Source organism: Cyanistes caeruleus, chromosome 2, assembly GCF_971803275.1.
Source record: "Cyanistes caeruleus chromosome 2, bCyaCae1.hap1.1, whole genome shotgun sequence".
NCBI lineage: Eukaryota > Metazoa > Chordata > Aves > Passeriformes > Paridae > Cyanistes > Cyanistes caeruleus.
In genome coordinates, this window is record NC_141702.1 from 94,826,094 (window position 1) to 94,845,324 (window position 19,231).

Here is a 19,231-nt window from a genome sequence, read left to right on the forward strand (position 1 = left end):
ATGGCATGTATATCCCTACCTTGGGAGGAAATGTTTTCTCAAATACTTTTTTCCATAGTTCCAAAGGCGTGTTGGCATGCATCTTTCCAAGATCACTGTCAGAGGCAGGTGGTGGTCCTGAGGATCACAGCACACATAGGACAAGTTGTTGTCATAACAACATAAATCACAGAGTAATTTTGCATAATGATACATCTAATTTAGTATTTTACTTTCTACACTGACAAGCTGCAAAAAGTTTGAAAAAAAATTGATCTCCTACCATGAAATGCGCTGAGAGGTTTTGTATATTTTGTTTTCTTTCAGGTCTAAGCTTATTGGTACTTTACTGTTTTACATAGTCCAGAGACTTTAATAAACTACCTAACAAACCTGCACAAATAATTCTTAGTAATATTCTGAGAATATATATAACCATAATTCTAAAATCTATAAGCTATTTCCTTTAATAATCTGTTGGTACTGATGTGCTCTAATTTATCTATTTGCTTAAAATGTTTTTCTTGTTTTCAAAATAATTAAGCAACAATGAACAAGAAATATTCTAACCTATTTGGCTCATGGAATCCAGGCCTGCTGGTATAAAGAGAGGTTTGCTGGGATCCACTGATACAGACTTGCTAAACAGAAAAAAAAGAAAATTTATCAAGTAAGCAATTAGCAATCAACAAAAATCAATATTATTGTAGCCAAGACTAAAGTCTTACTGGAGTTTGCATATAAATACATGCAAATAAAATAGTACTCAATTCCATTGGTAATCACGTTTTTTCATTCATCGGTTTGAGTTATCACTCAGCTCAGTGATAACTCAGGAGTTATCACTGTCCTTAGCAGAGACAGGCAGTTGAGTCACCGGAGTCCATGAACAAAAATCTTTCAGAGATAATATTTAAGGAAAAAAAAAAGTTTTCATTATTAAAATATTTTTATTAAATAATTTTAGGCTCTGAGCAAGATATTTAATAGTTAACAGTAATGTTACCTTTTATCATAGCCAAATGCCAAATGATTAATAAGTGCACGGGCTTTCAGCAGGAGAGCCTCAGATTTACTGGTAAACTAAATGAATCAGAAAACATAATATACATTATGAACTTCCATCATAGATACATTGCATTTTTACATCTACAAAGATGATAGAGCCTTGCTAATTAATACCTGACTCAAATAAATTTGGTATATGTTCACTGAATTGACTAGAATTAAATCTCACATTCCCTTTCAAAAATATGAATGTATTTTTACTGAATATATAGGTCAAGAAAGGTTAAAAAGTAGCATAAAACTGATTAAAAACTTTTGAAATATGTGCAAGACAATGTTTTTGCCCAAAACTAATGAGTTAAGATTTTAAATTACCTTAAAAAATAACCAGAATACCACAAACATTTAGAAATGTAATAAATAACAATATAATTGTAATAAAACCAGCTTAAAAATGGCAAAACAGTACAGATTTATCAGCAAGCAGCTCTCAGAATATATTCTCAAACAACATGCTTTTTCCTGTCTAAGGGTTTTTGTATTCTAATAGATTCATGTCTTTGAAAAAGAAGTCAGATCCCTGCTGTGGGAAATTAAGTTTCTCCCTCTCATTTCAATGACAATGAGGATTTAGCAGACAGAGAGTTTTATATTCTAGTTGTAATTTTTAATTACAATAATGCTTAAATACTAAAAAAAACCCCAGCCAAGGCCGTTGTACTCTCAGTTAACACAAGACAAATTCATGTGTCAAAGTGAAATAGCTTTACATGGAAAAGGACATGCTGGGATTATAAGTATTCAAAGTACACATAAATTGTTTTGATAATCACTAAGCTAATATTATTTATTACATAAATAATGGTTGATACAATTAGATCCATCTTCTGATGCACAGTGAGCCTAAGGGGCAGTGTTTTTGGACTGTTTCAGGATGACCTGAAAAACTAGAATAAATACTTAATTGTCCTCATGTTGGCATCTTTCTACCCAATTCTGTAAGGAAGCTCCTTTCCTTCCTCAACACCCTAGTAGTTGTATAAAGTGTAGTAATCTGGTATACAAAAACTACTCTGAAAAGGAGTCCTTGAATCACTTGATGTAAGTTCATGCTTCTACCAAAAGGGCCAGTTCTTTAATTCAATCTAAGGCAATCACTTTTTCCCATTTTCCCTTTTTGTACCAAAAAAAAAATTGCCCAAGATACAGTAAACTCAATGCAGGAACTATGCTGGCTAACAGGTAACTATTTTCATTTTGGTTTTGCTGACACTGGGAATTGTGTAGTTTGTTTGTTCACAAGGCATGTCCATCCAGTCATGCCCTGCCAGTACAGTGACTTCTTCAACAGATATAGCCCCATGAAGAAAGTTACTGTTAAACCAATCCCATTTTCTCTAGGAATTTTACTGTACTATTTAAAAAAAATATTGTTTTCTAACAGAGATATTATCTTCTCTATCCTTAAATAGAAAGTGAATATACACACCACTAATGATGCTCCATAATAATGTGAAACAAATCGAAGTGTCTTGCTTATTATTTTTCTCATTTCAGAGTCTAACTCCTGAAAAAGTCGATAGTGAAACACAGATGTAAGAAACAAAACCAAAAGTACTACAGTTAGAACTTTTCTTTTTTTATATAAACTGCAAAGCACTTAAGCTACAATATATAAGGCTTTCAGCTGTCAGCATAATTACATCTTAAGACAGAATCAGTAACAGCCTACTCTGAAAAGAAATGTCACAATTTCTCTTTGTTTCTTTTTTACAGATGGAGCCCAATTCAGGCAATATGTTAGTCCAGGAAAAGTTTTTAAATTGAGAATGTACATTTAATTTTCATTTTATTTGTTTGATATTGTTTTAATTTTTTTTCCGGTAGAAATGCAGCCTACTAGAAGAATAAGGATTTTTTTTTCTTTTTGTGAAAATATTTAAGTAAATCTTTGGGTATACACTGTCTATATTGTAATACCTGCAAGATTTGAAAGGTGCATCAAAATACCTTTTCATCAATGTCTTTTTAAATTCTAAGATCACACAGATGGCTTTCCCTGGATAAAATGGATGAAAACTTGGTCTCAGTGACACCTGCAGAAGGCAACCATAGACCCCCAAAGAAATCATGTTGGCATTTTGTCCTTATTACATGACAGTCATTTAAGGAGGTCATGGCTCAGCATAAAGTTTTGGTATGAGAGAAGGCAAGTCCCTTTATTAATAAAGAATTCAGTAACTCAGAGAGTCAGCCAGGTATCAAGTGCACTGTGTAGCCATCCAGAGAAGCACAGGCTGCCAGTAAGACTGCTAAAAATCAAACATATGTTCGATACTATGACATTTCTTTCCTCCCCTCCATAAAAGGTGTAATTACTCACTTGTCTATGGAGACTTAGGAAGTACTTTAAAAGAAGTTTACTTCTTTTTACAGACTGAAGCTGCCACAACTACCAAAAAAATCTGATCAGCTGACTTGAGATACAACGCTCTTTCACTGCCATAAACTTACAGCTGCTGTCACAGGGAACATGTGGATTTCTCTCATTATAAAAGGAAATCATCCACATGGTGTTTTCTTGCTTCCCTTTTTGGTCTGCAGTGTCTCAACAATTTCTAAGTACATCTCAAAAAAATCATCAGTTTGGGGGTGTTTTGTGAAGGAATGACAGTAGGCCTTCCTTAATGCTGTTGGATGGAAGGATTTATTTTTTTTTGTGGTAGATCCACACTTAAGTTCAAAAGATTACTATTATATTAGTGAAATTTTAATATATAGAATATTTACTGGGAATAATTCAATTATTCCAAATGTACTTAAGTATTACTTACATGAAAAATATCATATTTGCTTCCAATTATCACCAAGGGTATTGGAAAAGGGTCAACTAATGCATAGTCCTGTTAAAAAGATATAGGACAGTTAAGTTCTGTAAACAAACTGTAGAACATTGCAACTGTTAAAGCAACTGAAAAGGGTTAAAATTAATTCACAGAAGACAAGGTTTTCCAAACCTTACAGTAGAGGAATCAACTTTATTGCATTATCCATATAATATTCTACCATTTTCCCATTTTCTTCCTAAATGGTGAGGAAATAATCCCTCTGAGCAGTCAGAAGACTTACTGGTGTAAAAGGGCTTTTACACTCTATATTGCATTATTAGATGGGAAAGGAAGAGAGGGAAAAACCTCAGGTATTCACAGAACACCTCCCAGGCTGGATTAGTAGAACTGAATTTTTGACACATTCACCTTCCTTGGATAAAATCTAGAATAATACAGACAAAATCTCAAGAAAAATAATTATTTGTTTCTGTCACACATTTGTCCTCCCCACATCATGTTTTCCAAACACTTAATATTTAATGTGAATTTTAAATTTTTGATATCAGCACAAAGAGGAAACATCATCCAACAGTTTTGAAAATGTGAATCAGTATCAATGGTGGAAAACAGGTCTGACAGTGCAGACTTAAGTGCTAAATAGCTAATGTGGGATAAAAATTTTAATAAGTGAATTACAAGACTTTTCAAGTGATCTGGAAAGGTTTGCTGTAGTCCATATGAAATGAAATAATCCCCTCGTGTTCAAGCAATTGTTTATTCAAGCTGCTTTGGCTGCAGTAGTGCAAGAAAGATGTGTTGTAGCAGAGGTTGGTCCAACTGCTCCCTCTAACCCCAGGGATTTCACAGACAGGTTAAATGACAGAACGTTGACAGAAGCTGCACATACTGAAAATCATCTACTTGGAGAGGAGAAATAATGGCTGCACTCATACACTGTCAAAGCAAAACCTTTGAACAAAACTATCACAACTTAAAAACTAGTATACAGAATATAAAACTAAGAAAATAGTTTTCATTTCATAACTAAGAGGAAAATTTAGGATAACATCAGAAACCTTGAAACTAGCATATTGAACCCTATTCATGTTTTGACTGTGGAATTTATTTTTGACTTTAGATGCATCCAGCCTTTTTAAACAAGGTCTGCAACTGATATTTTTATCAAATAATTCTTTAGCCAGGCTGGTGAAATTTAAGTATTTCATTGATTCCTGTTTATGATAAAAATATGTTTAGCCATTAAAAGGCACAGAAAGATCTCCATAAACTGTGATTTGACTATAAAAGATAGCATTTTCTTTTAATAAATTTATACAATTTTTCTTTGAACAATGATGAACGTAAGAAGAGAACCAAGCAGAAATATAATATTTTATTTGCATTATTGATGTCTGACAATGGAAGCTAGCAGAAATTTTAGTTCAGAAGGTATAACTGTGTTTCCTACAGAGCAAGAATACCAAGTTTTCAGAACAATTAATAGCATTATTATTTTTCTTTATTGCAATAAGCTTGCAATTTTCTGATATGTAAACACTTATATGAAACTAGACACTGTGGTCATAATTTATTGCCAGGTGTGCATGTAGGTGTTATCTTTTTTATGAATTGCCTTCTCTAAAAGTAAAAACCAAAATAATCCCAATATCAAACCCCATATGCTAAATCTATGGAGTGCTGCATATGTTGCTTTCTCATATATTTTGAGTTACTTTTAAATTTCTGAGCTCTGTAAGAACTTGGTGTATTGAAGCATTTTATAGAAGTTACAGTAACTAGATTTACATGCCAGGTCTTTGAATTGTTGAATACTTATTTATGCATTATATACACACAACATTTGCAGAGGTTTAATGCACAATGACTTTTCATTTCTATTGTGCATAATCTAGTTTAGCTTTTCCAGAGATTTAGTTAGCAATTATGTTTAAAGGACTGATGTTAACATTTCTGAAACTTTATAATTTAATTAGTTGTCAGATTATCAAAAGGCATTGAGTTTGTGATAGACATTTAAATAAATGCAAAGTATATAGTCATGTTGATGGCTGTTATAACTATATTCTTTGCTTAAATTTGTACCTTCAGCTAGTCTCTTGCTAGATGACTTTTGTACATTCTAGTTTTCATCTTCATTTTAAAAAGATGAGGGGGAAAAAAAGCAAACTGCTACTCTAAAACTATTTCTTTTGATTGGTGTAACATGCCATAACAATCACATTAGATATCTAACAAAAAGATATAAGAAACCTTCTTTCCTTGTTTCTGCTCTTATTGAATTTTTATTAAATTGCTATAATTTTCCAGTGAACAGGTTCATCTACATCAAATGGATTTTCAGTCATGCATAAAAATCTAAAAGAGTTGTTTATGATTTTCAAAAGCATTATCTTTAACTGTATAAAGGCCTGTGACATCTGGAGAAAATATTAGAAGTAACTTACAGGGTGATCCCTCTGCAGATTGTTCCACATTCTCTGTTTAATTTCAGCAGCTACTTCAGGGTTTGTCTTTTCTAGTTTGGTTAAAATTTTGTTCACGTGGCTCCTAGTGACCTGCAGAAGGCTCTCCATAGTAGTCCAGAGTTCATTAGGTTTGGAGAGATCCAATACCAGAACTACAGCAAATGACCTATTAAACAGGCATTATATGGTCACATATATAGCACATGAGACAGTCAGCATTTTCATACAAAACCACACCTGTAGTGCAAATGTGAAGGTCTAACTGCCTAGACAGAATTAAATGTGACAGCAAAGCAAGATGGCCTTTAGGAATATTCTGCACTCTCGAGAAACCTTTCCCTTGTCTCTTGTTCAGAACTATTATTTTGGCAACTTTCAATCAAGCACTGTTTTTGGGGACTGTCTTCAAACAGTAAAATATGGAAATATCCTCACCCCCTTTATCTCCTTCCTGTATGACTGAGGATTTCTGGTGTTGTGCATCCCTGCCATCTAATAAGTCTACAACCCCAGACCAAACAATGTTAGCCAATGGCTATTCCCCGTATACCTGGGAAAGCTCCCTACTTTCATTATTCTTTTCTAGTATGAAAGGAAGAAAACCTGGTTAAGGACAATATTCTGTGTCATGGACTGTGACAATTTGTTGGAACCTTGAAAAAAATGAGAAAAGTCTTCTAAAAGATAAAAGAGTACTCATGACATCCTTAGCTACTACCAGACTTTTAAAGGTGGATTGTTGATGAGAAATGTTTCACATCTGAAGTCCTCTCTTTCTAAAACACTGCCTCCGAAAACACCAGCTGTATTTAACTGCATGTGTAAAGATCATTGCAAATGCAGTAATCTGAATGAATGCCATCATTCTATCCCATTCTAGCCTGACTTGAAAAAGGGGATTTCAGATCTGAGTGGTATTAGAACAGCTACAAAGCAAACTTAGTGTTCAATTTAATTTTAAAATGCTGTGGGGGAAGAAAAATCTGGTGAAAAGTCTCTTGATGAAACTGAATATAGTTTATGGAACTTTTAAATAACCAAATTGGCTGACTACAATGATGAGAAAACCAACAAAATACACTTATATTTGCTGAAATGGTAGAATTTTTATTGGCATGTTAAAATATTGCCTTGTGAACTGAAGTGAATTATTCTCATAGAACATTGCTATCCCAGCAAATAATCTTAAGATTCTCCACATCAAAAAATCCCTTATCAGTAAAAAAGGAAGAACATCCTGATGGAGATAGAGCTCAATTCATTTAATTTAGTCTGGGGCTGAAAAATTATACTTAATTTCTTCTAAGCTGTTTTAGAGACAAAGAGCTTCACATACCACAAGTGTTTTTATTCCCTCTGTCTTAGTCTCTCAGCAAATAATGGCATTATCTCAGTAGTCAAAACAGGAGCAAATGTACCCAATAAACACAATATCTCTCCTTTTTCTTCCCTACAGAAGTTAAAGCTCAATACCAATGAAATACAGCAATACATCATAATACAAAACTTCTCTTTTGATCCTCTTCTCCCCTTTCAACTCCCATCTTCCCTAACCAAAATAACCATGAAAAGTACCCCCTACCACCTTTGTCATTTCTTCATGAAACTTTTCATGCATCTCTTCTCCATATACTATCCATTACTTTAATGGATATTTAAGAATGGATACATTCTCTTAATTTGATCAAAATTTTGGTTTCCTTTTGTTTTCAAATAATCTCTCTGCCAGGAAATTACTTTTCATTAAAAGGAAATTTTGTCACAATTTTTGACCTTGTTTTTCACCATAAAATATCTGTTACAGAAAGAGCATCTATGTGTGCACCAGAAGTAGGAAGCAAGATTTTATTTTTCGTATGTCCCAAGTCTGGTTTTCTGCTCTTCACTGAGCATAAAGATATTATGTGTTCTCTCTTTCTGTATTTTTGTTCCATCTACTTAAGGCCAACCTACTTCCTCTACCTTTTGTTCAGATTACTTAGAACTTGTTTATTTAGGAGAGAAGCATGAAAAGGAAGACTAAAGCAAAGCATCATGGTATTACAGTGATTCTTGGCAAAACCCTGTAAATGTTCTATCTTAGACTTTGAAAGAGGTTTCCACAAAAAAAAGAGGTCTAGAGATTACTAATGTTTGAAGGAAAGCTCAAATTAACTCTGGAATTGTAATATTTACACTTACCTTATGTTGTGGCTAGTGATTGGTATTCGAATGAGTTCCACTAATGAGGTTCCACCACCTAGTTCCCAAAAATGAGCTACATCTTTAGGCTGCAAAAGAGTTTCTTTACGTTATTTTAAAGTGTGTGTATATATATAAAGATAAGGTAAATTGTACTTTATACTCACTGTATTGTGTCTCCTTGCCCGTCTTCCAAAAGTATATTCCAAGGCTAATGTTGGCTTTGGAGACTCTTCCCTAAAGGAAAAGTAACTGAATTTTGTTAAGATCCTCTACTAGAAAGAAAGGAAGTTAATTCTACAGTTACTAGATTGTATTTATTAGTCAGTTCAGAATTTGGCTCAGAGAGAGCAGTACAGAGAAGACACTTTTAGACAGGAGGTGTCAGCTACTGAAGACAGGAGAAGCAGCAGCACCAGCCCAAAGGAATGACTCATTTCAGCTAACACTGGAGAAGGACTGAAAGGGTCACCTGAAAGGTTATAATGAAGGGAAATGAGTTCATTCCTAAGTGATCAACCAGTCACAGAACACATCTGCATACATGTATTATGAATTATCACACAATATGACTGTTTTTTTATCTATAGCTGAAAACTGCTTCAAAATATTTAACACATACCTCTCAAGACATCGCAGTATGATAGTGGTCTTTCCCTGGAAATTAAAAACAAAGAGGAAGTCTGTCTTTAAAGCATAAAGTTGTATCACTAAATCAAATTCGTTTAACATTCCAATAATAAAGTACCAGAAAACTGCAAATGCATGTAACTATTTGCAGCCTTATAGTGGAAACTTAAGTCCAATTTTCAGTCAGAATCAAGTTACAGTACCATTATTTTAAGTATAAACTAATAGACATGACAAATATAGCAATAGGAACTGTACTTAAAACAGGTATTAGCGATCCATTAGACCTCTGTAATATGAGACCATGAGATATTATGTCTTAAAAATTAAGTGAACCTGAAAACTAATCTGAAAATACGAGACACAAATTATGTTTGAAAAGTGTAGAACTTATGACATTTAGATTACCCCGTTTTTGTTTCCCATAAATAATATTGATTTTTCCCAAACTTCCCCTGGCTTGACATCATCATCATTATCAGGATTTTCTCTCTTCTCCACTTCAGCTATAGCAAGATCCCATAAAGTATCGCTAGTTGGAAGAAAACACAGTAAGAAGAGAATAATTAGAGAAAACACAGACCGTAGGCCGTAATTCCTGAAAACATTTAAATGAAGGTTATTGTGGTGTAGATTACTATTATTTCACATCACCTGCTCTCTGTCGAAGTCCTTCAAACCAGCTCAAGTGACAATCCTCAATAACCCCAACAGCCAATTGTGGCACATACCGAGCACGTACCAGCCGTGCAGCAGGAAGCTTTGCTCGGAGTACATTTAATCACAGAATCACACAATCAATTAAGTTTGAAAAGACTCCTGAGATCATCTAGTCCAACCTGCGACCGAACACCACCAGACCGAGTGCCACGTCCAAGCTTTTCTTAAAACACCTCCAGGGACGTTCACTCCACCTCTTCCCCATATGGGCAGCCCATTGCGGTACTAAGACACCTTTAAATGGTTGTGTGGCGTGTCAGGCTTTCCGCAGGAGCCTGCGGAAGGCTGCAGCCTCCGGAGCCGGCAGCTCCCGGCCGCCGGCAGCGAGCACGGCTCGGAGAGCTCGGGAGAGCTCCGGAACTGCGCTCGGTGTGCCGGGAAGCTCGGGCAGCGAGAGCTGCACACCCAGTTCACATGGGGTCCCTTACAGAAGTAACCGGACAAGGACCCTCGGCCCCGCTCGCTTTAGGGGTAGAGGCCGGAACGACCCGTTTTAAGCCCTACTTCCTTCCCTCCCTCCTTCCCACTCCAAGACGTCCTCCCCGGCCGCCGGCCCATTCCCCCAGGGCAGTGAGAGCGATCCCCTGTCTCCAGCCCGGGCACGGCTCCCGGTACCTGGCCTTGGGCATCGCTGCGCGGGGCGCGGGCCCGGCTGCCCGTGGCCATGGGAACGGCGCGGGGCACGCCGGGAGCTGTAGTTCCGCGGGGGGAGGGACGGGCGGCCCCGGCCCCGCGCTCGGCTCAGCCCGGCCCGCTGCCGCCCACAGAGGGAGGAGCCGTGTGGCGGTTCCACCGAGGGACCGCCCGGTCCCCTTTTCGAAGGACCCGCGGCTGCTTCTGTTTTCGGGGTTGCCACGCCTCGGTGCCGGTGCGAGTGTGAGGGCTCTCGGGGGATCTCGACTGTAATCCCTCTTGTGGGGGGACGAAAAATACTCCAGCTGTGGAGGAAGCCAGGGATAAGTAAACGACACCACCAGGAGTCTTATTTGACCTCGGCCTTAAGCACTGGCTCCTGATAAGCTCGTGGTCCCTCAGTGAGCTTTGTTTACAGCGGAGGGAGTGAAAGGAGGCCTGAGTAATTCCCGCTTCTTGGGAATTGCTGTGTAACACACAATGAGTGTAGTTATTTTACAAAAACTATTGTGTAATTACTGTCCAGCAGGGGGCAATGAAGGTGGGCGAGGGACTGGAGCATTTCTCTAAGGAGGAAAGGCTGAGGGGGCTGTGCCTGTGCAGCCTGGAGGAGACGCGACTGCGAGGGAGCCTCGCCAATGTCTGTCAGTGCCTGAAGGGAGGTGTCAGAGGATGGAGCTGGGCTCTGCTCACTGGTGCCAGGAAACAGGGCAAGAGGCGATGGGCAGAAACCGATGCACAGGAAGTTCTGCCTGAACATGAGGAACAACAACTTCACTGTGCAGGTGACCAAGCACTGGGACAGACTGTGCAGAGAGGCTGTGGAGTCTCACTCACCGGAGGTATTCAGGAACCATCTGGACACAATCCTGTGCCATGTACTCTGGGATGACCCTGCTTTAGCAGAAAGGTTGGTCCACTGTGGCCCTTTCCAACCTGACCCATTCTGTAATTCTGTGATTTCGTACTTAAGTCAAGGGGCATACAAAATACGACACTGTAACATAGAGGGGCTGGATTACTTCAAATAAGATTATCAAAAATCTAGTCCAAAAATTCTAGGCTTGGATTAGAAAGTAGGATTTAAAGGGTGCAGTAAAACAGCAGAATGACCCTGAGTATGAAAGGGGCATAGGATGTAGGTGAACCCAACAAGTCTAAACTGTCCTACATCAGAGAAGTGACCCAAAATCCAGGACAACAATTACAGCTCTCTTCTCTAGCTGAGGAGCTGCTTTCTATCTTGAGAGAGTGGAGACAGAAAAACCTGACTAAAATTATTCAGTTACCTGTTTGATCAAATCCAGGAAAGCAGCCTCATCCATAATGATTAACTTAGATTTCATTTTAACTGTTCCTTCTTCCTTACCGAAAGAAGGCTGATGTATCCTTCCTCTGACCCTAAGTAATGTTCATTCTTTAAGATTTTTTTTTCTAAATTTAGCTTGCATAATCACCCAGTTTTAGTTCCAGAAGCCTTTATATGGCTATTTTTGTCTTTTTTTAATTATTTCCAGGTTTTTACATGCATATTATCAGGAATTTGCTAACCTTCTATAGAAACCATGGTCTTGCTAATTAAAATCCAGAAAGAAACTTAATTATGTAGTGTTGTACACTGCAGATCATGCTGATGTCTGTCTAAGTTCACTTCTTTAATCAATTTCAGTTCAACAGAACATTTCTGGTGTCTTGGTCAATCTATTGAAGCCAGGGCTGATCTGTAACCAGCACCTAGAGGTAGTAAAATCCCCTGGATAAAGCTGCTCTTGCTCTGCCAAACAGAGCGAAACTATGGTAGGAATTGCTTCTGGCACTATGACCTCTGCATTTATTGCTGCAACAGCAGGAGTATAAAAAGCAAAGTATTTTACAGTCATTTACTCACTGTCAGAGGTGGCAAATCTGGAAGATGCTGCAGTACACATGTGAGCACAGTGAAAGGGTGTGCAGTTAGTAAATGTACTGAAACCCAATCTGGAATTTAAATTGGAGTTTCCAGTATTTTATGTTTCAACTTTCTCTGTTTCTTTTGCCCTAATAAAGTGTAAAAAAACCAACACACACATGCAAAACTTTTTTTCCCCTAATTCATTATTACTGAGTTACTTATCATCTTAGTTAATTTTAACTCAAACTAACAGATTGCACTAAGCTGTATGGACTATTAAAACTACCTAAAGGTTTTAATACGTGGTGCATTCCTTTATGCAAGAATGATTTTCTTCCTTCAGAAGCCATTAAAACCTGTGAAAACTGGTAGTCTGACAAGGAATTCCAACACCAAATACCTACCAGCCTTCTTTTCATAGGGAAATATATGCTTTTATTTCAAATTTAAACAAAATTTAAATATAAAATAACAAAACCCATTCATTTTATGGATCGTATTAAAACCTTAAAGTTTTATCCTTTGCCTGGTGTGCTACAGGAGTAAATGGATCTTGCTTGTTCTAGAAATCAGCTGTTCTCTTGCTAATACTGCTGCTCAAAAATTGACACGGCAGAGTGAAGTTCAGGTAATATATTAATTTACATTGCATTCCAAATAGTCTTTTCAAAACAATGTGATTGTTTGTACAGACATTTACTAGTGATTTTTCAGTCATTGTCAAGCTCAGATTCATTGATCATTTACATGGATTGTTGATTCTGACCACTAACTCATAGCAAGCATGAAAGCTATTCAAAAGTTCATAGCAGAAGGTGAAGTCTACTTGCATGTATTAACATATTAATACCATCCTGATAGTATTCTTACAACCTGAGTTCTGCAAGCTTTGAGCATGGGAAGTTTTCCAGCGAAAGTCCCAGAAGCTGCTGCTCATTTGACGGCTCCCACAGTATCACTACTGCTGAGGTGAGAAAGGTCAGGTTCCTACCTGGGCTTTAGTCATGGATTAGGTAGCACAGTATGAATTTCTTTGATGGATGACTTAAGGTTAAGAACGAGATGCGGAGCACTCATGAGGCTTGGCCTGATGGGAAAGGCAGAACAGATTATCTGCTTGGACTGTGAAATTTTCAGCCTTCCTGTCTTGCACTGTGTGGTATTCTTTAAGTAGCTCTGGAACTTGATTATCGTGGAGCAAGGCCTCGAGATATGTAGAGTTGTATTTGGAAGTGTGCTTGCATGTGAAAGAGACTCCACTTGTTGACCCTGTTACCTTGAAGGGAATTGTCTGCTGAGGTTACTGTCACTACAGAATCCTCACTCTTGCTAATCAAACTGGAAGCAGCTCCATTGTTTAACCCAGTGTTGTCATGGTAACTGTGAGTGCATTTATTTAATAAAATAACACAGCATTTCTAGTCATGTGACTACATGGGATTAATGGTGACCTATAATGAGCAGTTAGTAAGTCTGGAAAGTCATGCCAAAAGAAGGGAACTAATGCATGAATTGCTTCTGATGACAATGATGTAGGCACATACTGCAGCAGCAGAGCTTAACAAAAAAAAGCAAAGCGCTCTCTAGAGTCTCCTACCCAAAGGCAGGTAGGCAGGAAGGTCATACTCTGCTTCATAGACTGTACAGGGCTTTATAAAACAACTGTCTGTAATGTTGTTAATGAAATCTCCAAATGTGCACATCAGCTGTTTGTATTGTTTATCATGTAGTCTCAAATTCAATGAAGATTTCAAAAAGAACAAGCTCACTAGCAAAATACTCCACTTTTTTTGCCTTCTGATAACGGAAGGTGATCTGCAACATTCATTTGAGACTGGGCAATTAGGAAAGACTACTAGTTGGAGTATTCCAGGTTGTCAAAATTTCATGATTACAAGAAGACTTTTGTGTTTGTAAATTGAAGTTTTTAATTACATTTGAGAAGCTTTATACTGTGACCTAACTGATGCAGTAACGTGTGCATTTGTAAACACCCCTCAAACCTGTTAATTAAGTTATTAATTAATTAAGAAAGTTATTATTCTGCTGATTGCAAAGGGGTTTTCATTCATAAATGGATTTCACCATGGAGTCTGTATCATTTCCCATGGAGTGCAACACAAGAAGTAATGCCGTAGGTCTCTTGTAGCTCCCAAGATGCTTCCCTGGATGATGACAGGGGACCGGCTGCCTAGGAGGTGGTAAAACCTCCTGCTGCTGTCTCTGCCCCATGGAAAAAGAAGGGTCTAGTGCCTCACCCACCACCAAAGGGTGGGAGTTACCAGGAAGCTCTTTCCACCTTGCAAAAGTGAAAGCATCTGGATATAGTACATGTGTTGTTTGGTTGTAATTTTCAAGAGGAAGCCTATGGCCTATGGTACCATTTATCAAGTGGTGCTTGAGTCCTGTGGACCTTAGTAGCTGTGGCAGGACTTTGAGAGCTTTCTAAAGAAAGCCAGCTTGCCTGTCTGCCTTACCCCTTTTTAAGACCATATTCTCTGCCTGGTCTGTATTTCCCTTCCAATCTATTTTAATTCTTTAGGAGGATACTCCCTACTTTTAATAGAGGAAAAAAAGCTGAACATATCTTTTCTCTCAGTATGAGCATTTGAAATGTTTAAAGAACATAAGACTGAGATTTTTCATTGTGAAATTGCTTCTGTTTTAAGTAATAGTCAAACAAAAACCAATAAGGACTGGCTGTAAGGGATTAATGATCCATGATCATTAACATGAGTTGAAGTGGAAGCTGTAAAATGTCCATGAACAGTGATTTATGTTTGAGTACCTTCATGGTTGTACTTAAATTATCTATTAAGAGTATGGTGCTGATCCATTTCAGAGCCTGCAGAAGTGGTTTATTTGCATTGGAACAAAAAAGAGAGGACAAGAAAAGCAATGGATGTAATTTCTATGCATTTGACCTATGTAGCACTGAGGTTTACACCTGAAAAAGGCAACTGGAAAGTGCTCCTAGGTCCAATAGTGCAGATGCAGCATCATATCTTCAGTGTGCAAGAACATTTAATTAGTATTAGAATATGAAATGTATAGATACAAATTAAAAACAAGAAGTAAACATTATTCTGACTCAATGTATACACATTATACATATTGTACATGGATTTTAGGTCTCCAAGTTTACTGACAACATTTTAATCAATGGTTTTCTGTGGTGTTCTTGTGTTTTGAATTGTGAGTCATTCTTGCCATCTGTATTATATTATTATTCTGGATTAAAGGAGAAATTAGGTACAGAGTCTTGTTTAACAAAACTGTACTAAATATAGTGCCTATCCAATTAAGATTTTTTTCAAAAGGCTGGAGCATAAGTTTATTTAGAAATTTACGTGACTAAGGCTGAAGATTTGCCAAGTAAAACAGCTGTATAACAAAGGCTAGAGTGTATCATGAGAATACTCTTTAAATTTGTAATAGTTACATGATGTGCTTATGTATTTGGGTTTTTTTTCAAAGGAGAAACAATTATACACGATTTATTTCTTTTAGTCCCATGATACTTATATAGCAAATAAGGATGGTTACTGGAAGTGGAAAATATTTTGTATTTTTTTTCTAATACAAAAATGCCTTTTTAAAATGAAAGTTATACAACTGATTTAATTTTGAAAAATAGAGATGAAGAATTGAAGACAGTTTGGTCCCTGAGTATATATATCTATAAAACTGTAAGATCTGTACCATTGTTTCCAATGACACTTTTTTCCATCACTATAAACAGATACATTTTTTCTGAGCTGTAGGCACAGGCAACCCCCAGTAAATCATAACCCTTAAACTGATGCATCATCTTTCCAATTCAGGCCACAGCTTTAATTAAAGGGCTACTCCTGTTATATGCAATTGAATGAATGCAAACCTGTCCACCTTCCTTTTGTTTACAGAGCTGCTTATGCTCTACATCTTGCACAACAGAAGGTTTTCAGTCCACGTAGAAACCCTCTAACAAGGATGCATTATCATGATACATAATCCTTTCATAACAAAGTGGGACATTTAGTTGGTCTGTTGATTGCAAAAAGTGGCTGGCTCCCCATTTCCTTGAGTTTCTGTCCAGTTTGAGGTGCCAGTAATGCTGGAGCAGAGAGGTGATGAGCAGCTCCTTTCAGCTGATGAAAGTTGTTAATGTAGCTGGCAATCAGTAGAGTGATCTCAAGAATCTATAACAGGAACATACAAAACTCTTTGAAAAATACAGTGATGTGTTTTGACTGCTGAAAAAATAGCTAACTTTTTAGCAAGTGACAATCACCATCAACTGGATAAGTACTTGTACTTTAACAAATTAATGATGGGGAGAGAGGATATAACTAATAAAGCTTTTTTTATTGCTCCTTGCAAATAATGTAATATTATTCCCATCAGGATGTATCAAAGATACTTTGTCTTTCACAGTCTTAAATGATTCAGAGATTACTTCTTTGATTTTGAGAGAGATGTTGAAGTCCAAAAGATGATGCTCTGAGAAGTTTTGCCAGAAAGTATCTATTTCTCAGAGAACTCAAGATGCAGGGTAGGTGAAGGGAATAAAGACTTCAGGGAGGTTTTTATCATATTTTCTCTTTCTGACCCATACAAACCTTGCTGAGACACTGAACAAGTTGCCCAGAGAAGCTGTGGATGTGCCATCCCTGGAAGTGTTCAAGGCCAGCCTGGATGGGCCTCAGAGGAACCTGGTCTAATGGTAGGTGTCCCTGCCCAGGACAGAGCTAGGTGATTTTAGGGTCCTTTCCAACCCAAACCATTCTGTGATTCTGTAAGGGCACAATCCGAGGGAAACTTCAACACATGTATTTTACTATGCTTATTTGTATGAAGAATCATGTTTTGAACCAAATTTATATGGAATTTTGTATTATTTCACAAATTTGTTCAAACTAACAGCAAAACCTTTGGTTGTTTTTGTTTTTTAATACAGTCAGTCTTATCAGTGGAGAGAATCTAGATATCTAGATTTAAAAAGCAGGACTTTTTTTTTTTTTTTTTTTTTTTTACCAAAAGGAAAAATATTCTAGGATTTTTAAGAAGTGACTGGTCTTTCAGATGTTGCATTCTACAATTTCACTGTAGATACCAAATGTACTTTTTGAAAAATCATCTCTGGTGCTGATTAGGCAAACAGACTAAGTCTTAGGTACTGCATGTAATTTCTGTCCTTATCAGCCTTTTTTGTCCTTCTATGAAAAATACGGAATGTTATAGACAGGGACACGAAAAGAATAGGAACACATCAGTACTGTCACAGTTAGCCCCAACATTACTAATTATTTGCTCTCTGAAATCATCTGGCAAGAGTCAGTAATCTGAGCAGGGTAGGATTAAAAAAGGTGTTTCATCTTTCACATCTGTTAGGGATTACCCACTAGACAGAGCACAAAAGCAGATGGTGGAAAACTGTTTCAGAAAGTATACCAACCTTTGGTTTTGTCATGGCAAAAAGGTGTTTTTCAGTTGATTTGTCCTTTGTCTGAGCATTGTTAACAACCAGCATAAAATCATCTTGATAGCCTCCAAAAGTCATCAGACTCTTATATGTGTATGTAACTGTCAATCGCTGAAAACAGGAAACCCCCGGAACAAAACACAAAGCAGTTAAGCAGGACAATTCAGAAAAACAGATTATGACAAATTCCTCTTTTAAAAACGTAATTATACATATATTTTTCAGTGGAGGTAGCCTCTTGTGAATCCTGAAATTTACTGTGAATTTTGGGATAACTCCATTTAGACCTTCAAGATGAGGAATTTTCACTGTAGACAACTCTTCTAAGTTTGACCTCTCTTTCTATTCCAAATTAATTAGATAAAATATAAGAAGATTTCAACTCAAGTGTGTAATTCCATTTACCCAAATCTTGACTGACTTTGAGAAAAGTTAATCTTACTGATTCCATTTGAAATTGAAGCAGTGTCTAAATAAATTAAATGGCAGAGTATGAGATATCTGAAGGAATTTAACTCCAGTATTCTATTGTGTGTTTTGCAAACAGACAAATTAAATTCTCTTCTCTGTTTTTTTCACAACTCTGATGAAACTTAAATGCTCTTCAAGGCTCCTCAGCTTTTCATCCCTTGATTCTTACTATTCAGTGTTCAACAACATAATAGTGGCCTCTAAGTTAAGATCAGCATTTAATTTATTGCTGCAGATGTTTACATTTAAACTTCATCATCAGACAATGTTTGTACAATAACTTAGTGTCCTTCTCTAGTAAAACTATTTTTGCCCCAGTTTTGAAATAGTATTATCTCTACCCCTTGGAACATCATTTCTGATATCCCTGATCCTTCCTACAGAAAATCCCAATGTTCCCTGGATGCTCAGCATTCCTTGAATGTCAAGTAAGGCCTGCCAGTACTTAACCTGGCAATCCCCTACAGAAATGCCACAGCTCCAGGAGCAGTGTTTGTAGAGCTCTCTGCAGTCTAATGCAACCACATTTTGCTTGTTCCTGAGAGCTGCTGTTGCTCTCCTCATGCTCTTTGTTTTATTATTTCTTTAACTGCAAAGAAATGTAATGAAAAGGCTCATATCAGCACAATTATAAAGCTGAGATTTTAATTTTCTGATATTCAATATTAGCAATTGCTAATAGCAGCATGCCATTCTTTTTCTTTGCAGGATATAAATGAAGGCAGGGATCTTCTCAGGCATTGCTTTTTACACTGATTACAAGTCGTTCTCTGTGAAAACTTGTGTAGCAAATCAAAGAAAAATCTGAGCCTAAAATGACATAATTAAATAACGCTGGGTTATATTACCTACTATTAAACAAAAATAATACAATGAAAATAACAATCTTTTAAAGTAACTGCTCTTTGCAGAGTCTATGTATTATGAATAATACTGG

The 19,231-nt window shown here is 36.9% G+C and overlaps 2 protein-coding genes across 7 annotated transcripts in view; both read right to left on the minus strand.

Annotated features, from left to right (window-relative positions):
• Positions 1-10,549, minus strand: part of DYNC2LI1 (dynein cytoplasmic 2 light intermediate chain 1) — a 19,880-nt gene extending 9,331 nt beyond the window's left edge. Inside the window, exons 1-11 of one of the 2 annotated variants that reach the window (XM_023922754.2) lie at positions 10,451-10,549; positions 9,524-9,647; positions 9,108-9,142; positions 8,653-8,722; positions 8,486-8,574; positions 6,284-6,470; positions 3,822-3,890; positions 2,477-2,554; positions 986-1,062; positions 550-620; positions 20-117 (exon numbers count right to left, since the gene is read on the minus strand). In XM_023922754.2, the coding sequence (XP_023778522.2) occupies positions 20-117; positions 550-620; positions 986-1,062; positions 2,477-2,554; positions 3,822-3,890; positions 6,284-6,470; positions 8,486-8,574; positions 8,653-8,722; positions 9,108-9,142; positions 9,524-9,647; positions 10,451-10,464 (912 nt within the window). In that variant the 5' untranslated portion in view covers positions 10,465-10,549. Of the gene's footprint in view, positions 1-19; positions 118-549; positions 621-985; positions 1,063-2,476; positions 2,555-3,821; positions 3,891-6,283; positions 6,471-8,485; positions 8,575-8,652; positions 8,723-9,107; positions 9,143-9,523; positions 9,648-9,769 lie in introns of both variants that reach the window. The other variant, XM_023922755.2, reaches the window with a different exon arrangement.
• A 2,222-nt stretch (positions 10,550-12,771) lies between these two features.
• PLEKHH2 (pleckstrin homology, MyTH4 and FERM domain containing H2) overlaps positions 12,772-19,231 on the minus strand; it is a 55,920-nt gene continuing 49,460 nt past the window's right edge. For all 5 annotated transcript variants that reach the window (XM_086878442.1, XM_086878441.1, XM_086878440.1 and 2 more), the window contains 2 exons: positions 17,797-17,934; positions 12,772-16,540 (listed from right to left, as the gene is read on the minus strand). In XM_086878442.1, the coding sequence (XP_086734568.1) occupies positions 16,358-16,540; positions 17,797-17,934 (321 nt within the window). In that variant the 3' untranslated portion in view covers positions 12,772-16,357. The remainder of the gene's footprint in view (positions 16,541-17,796; positions 17,935-19,231) is intronic.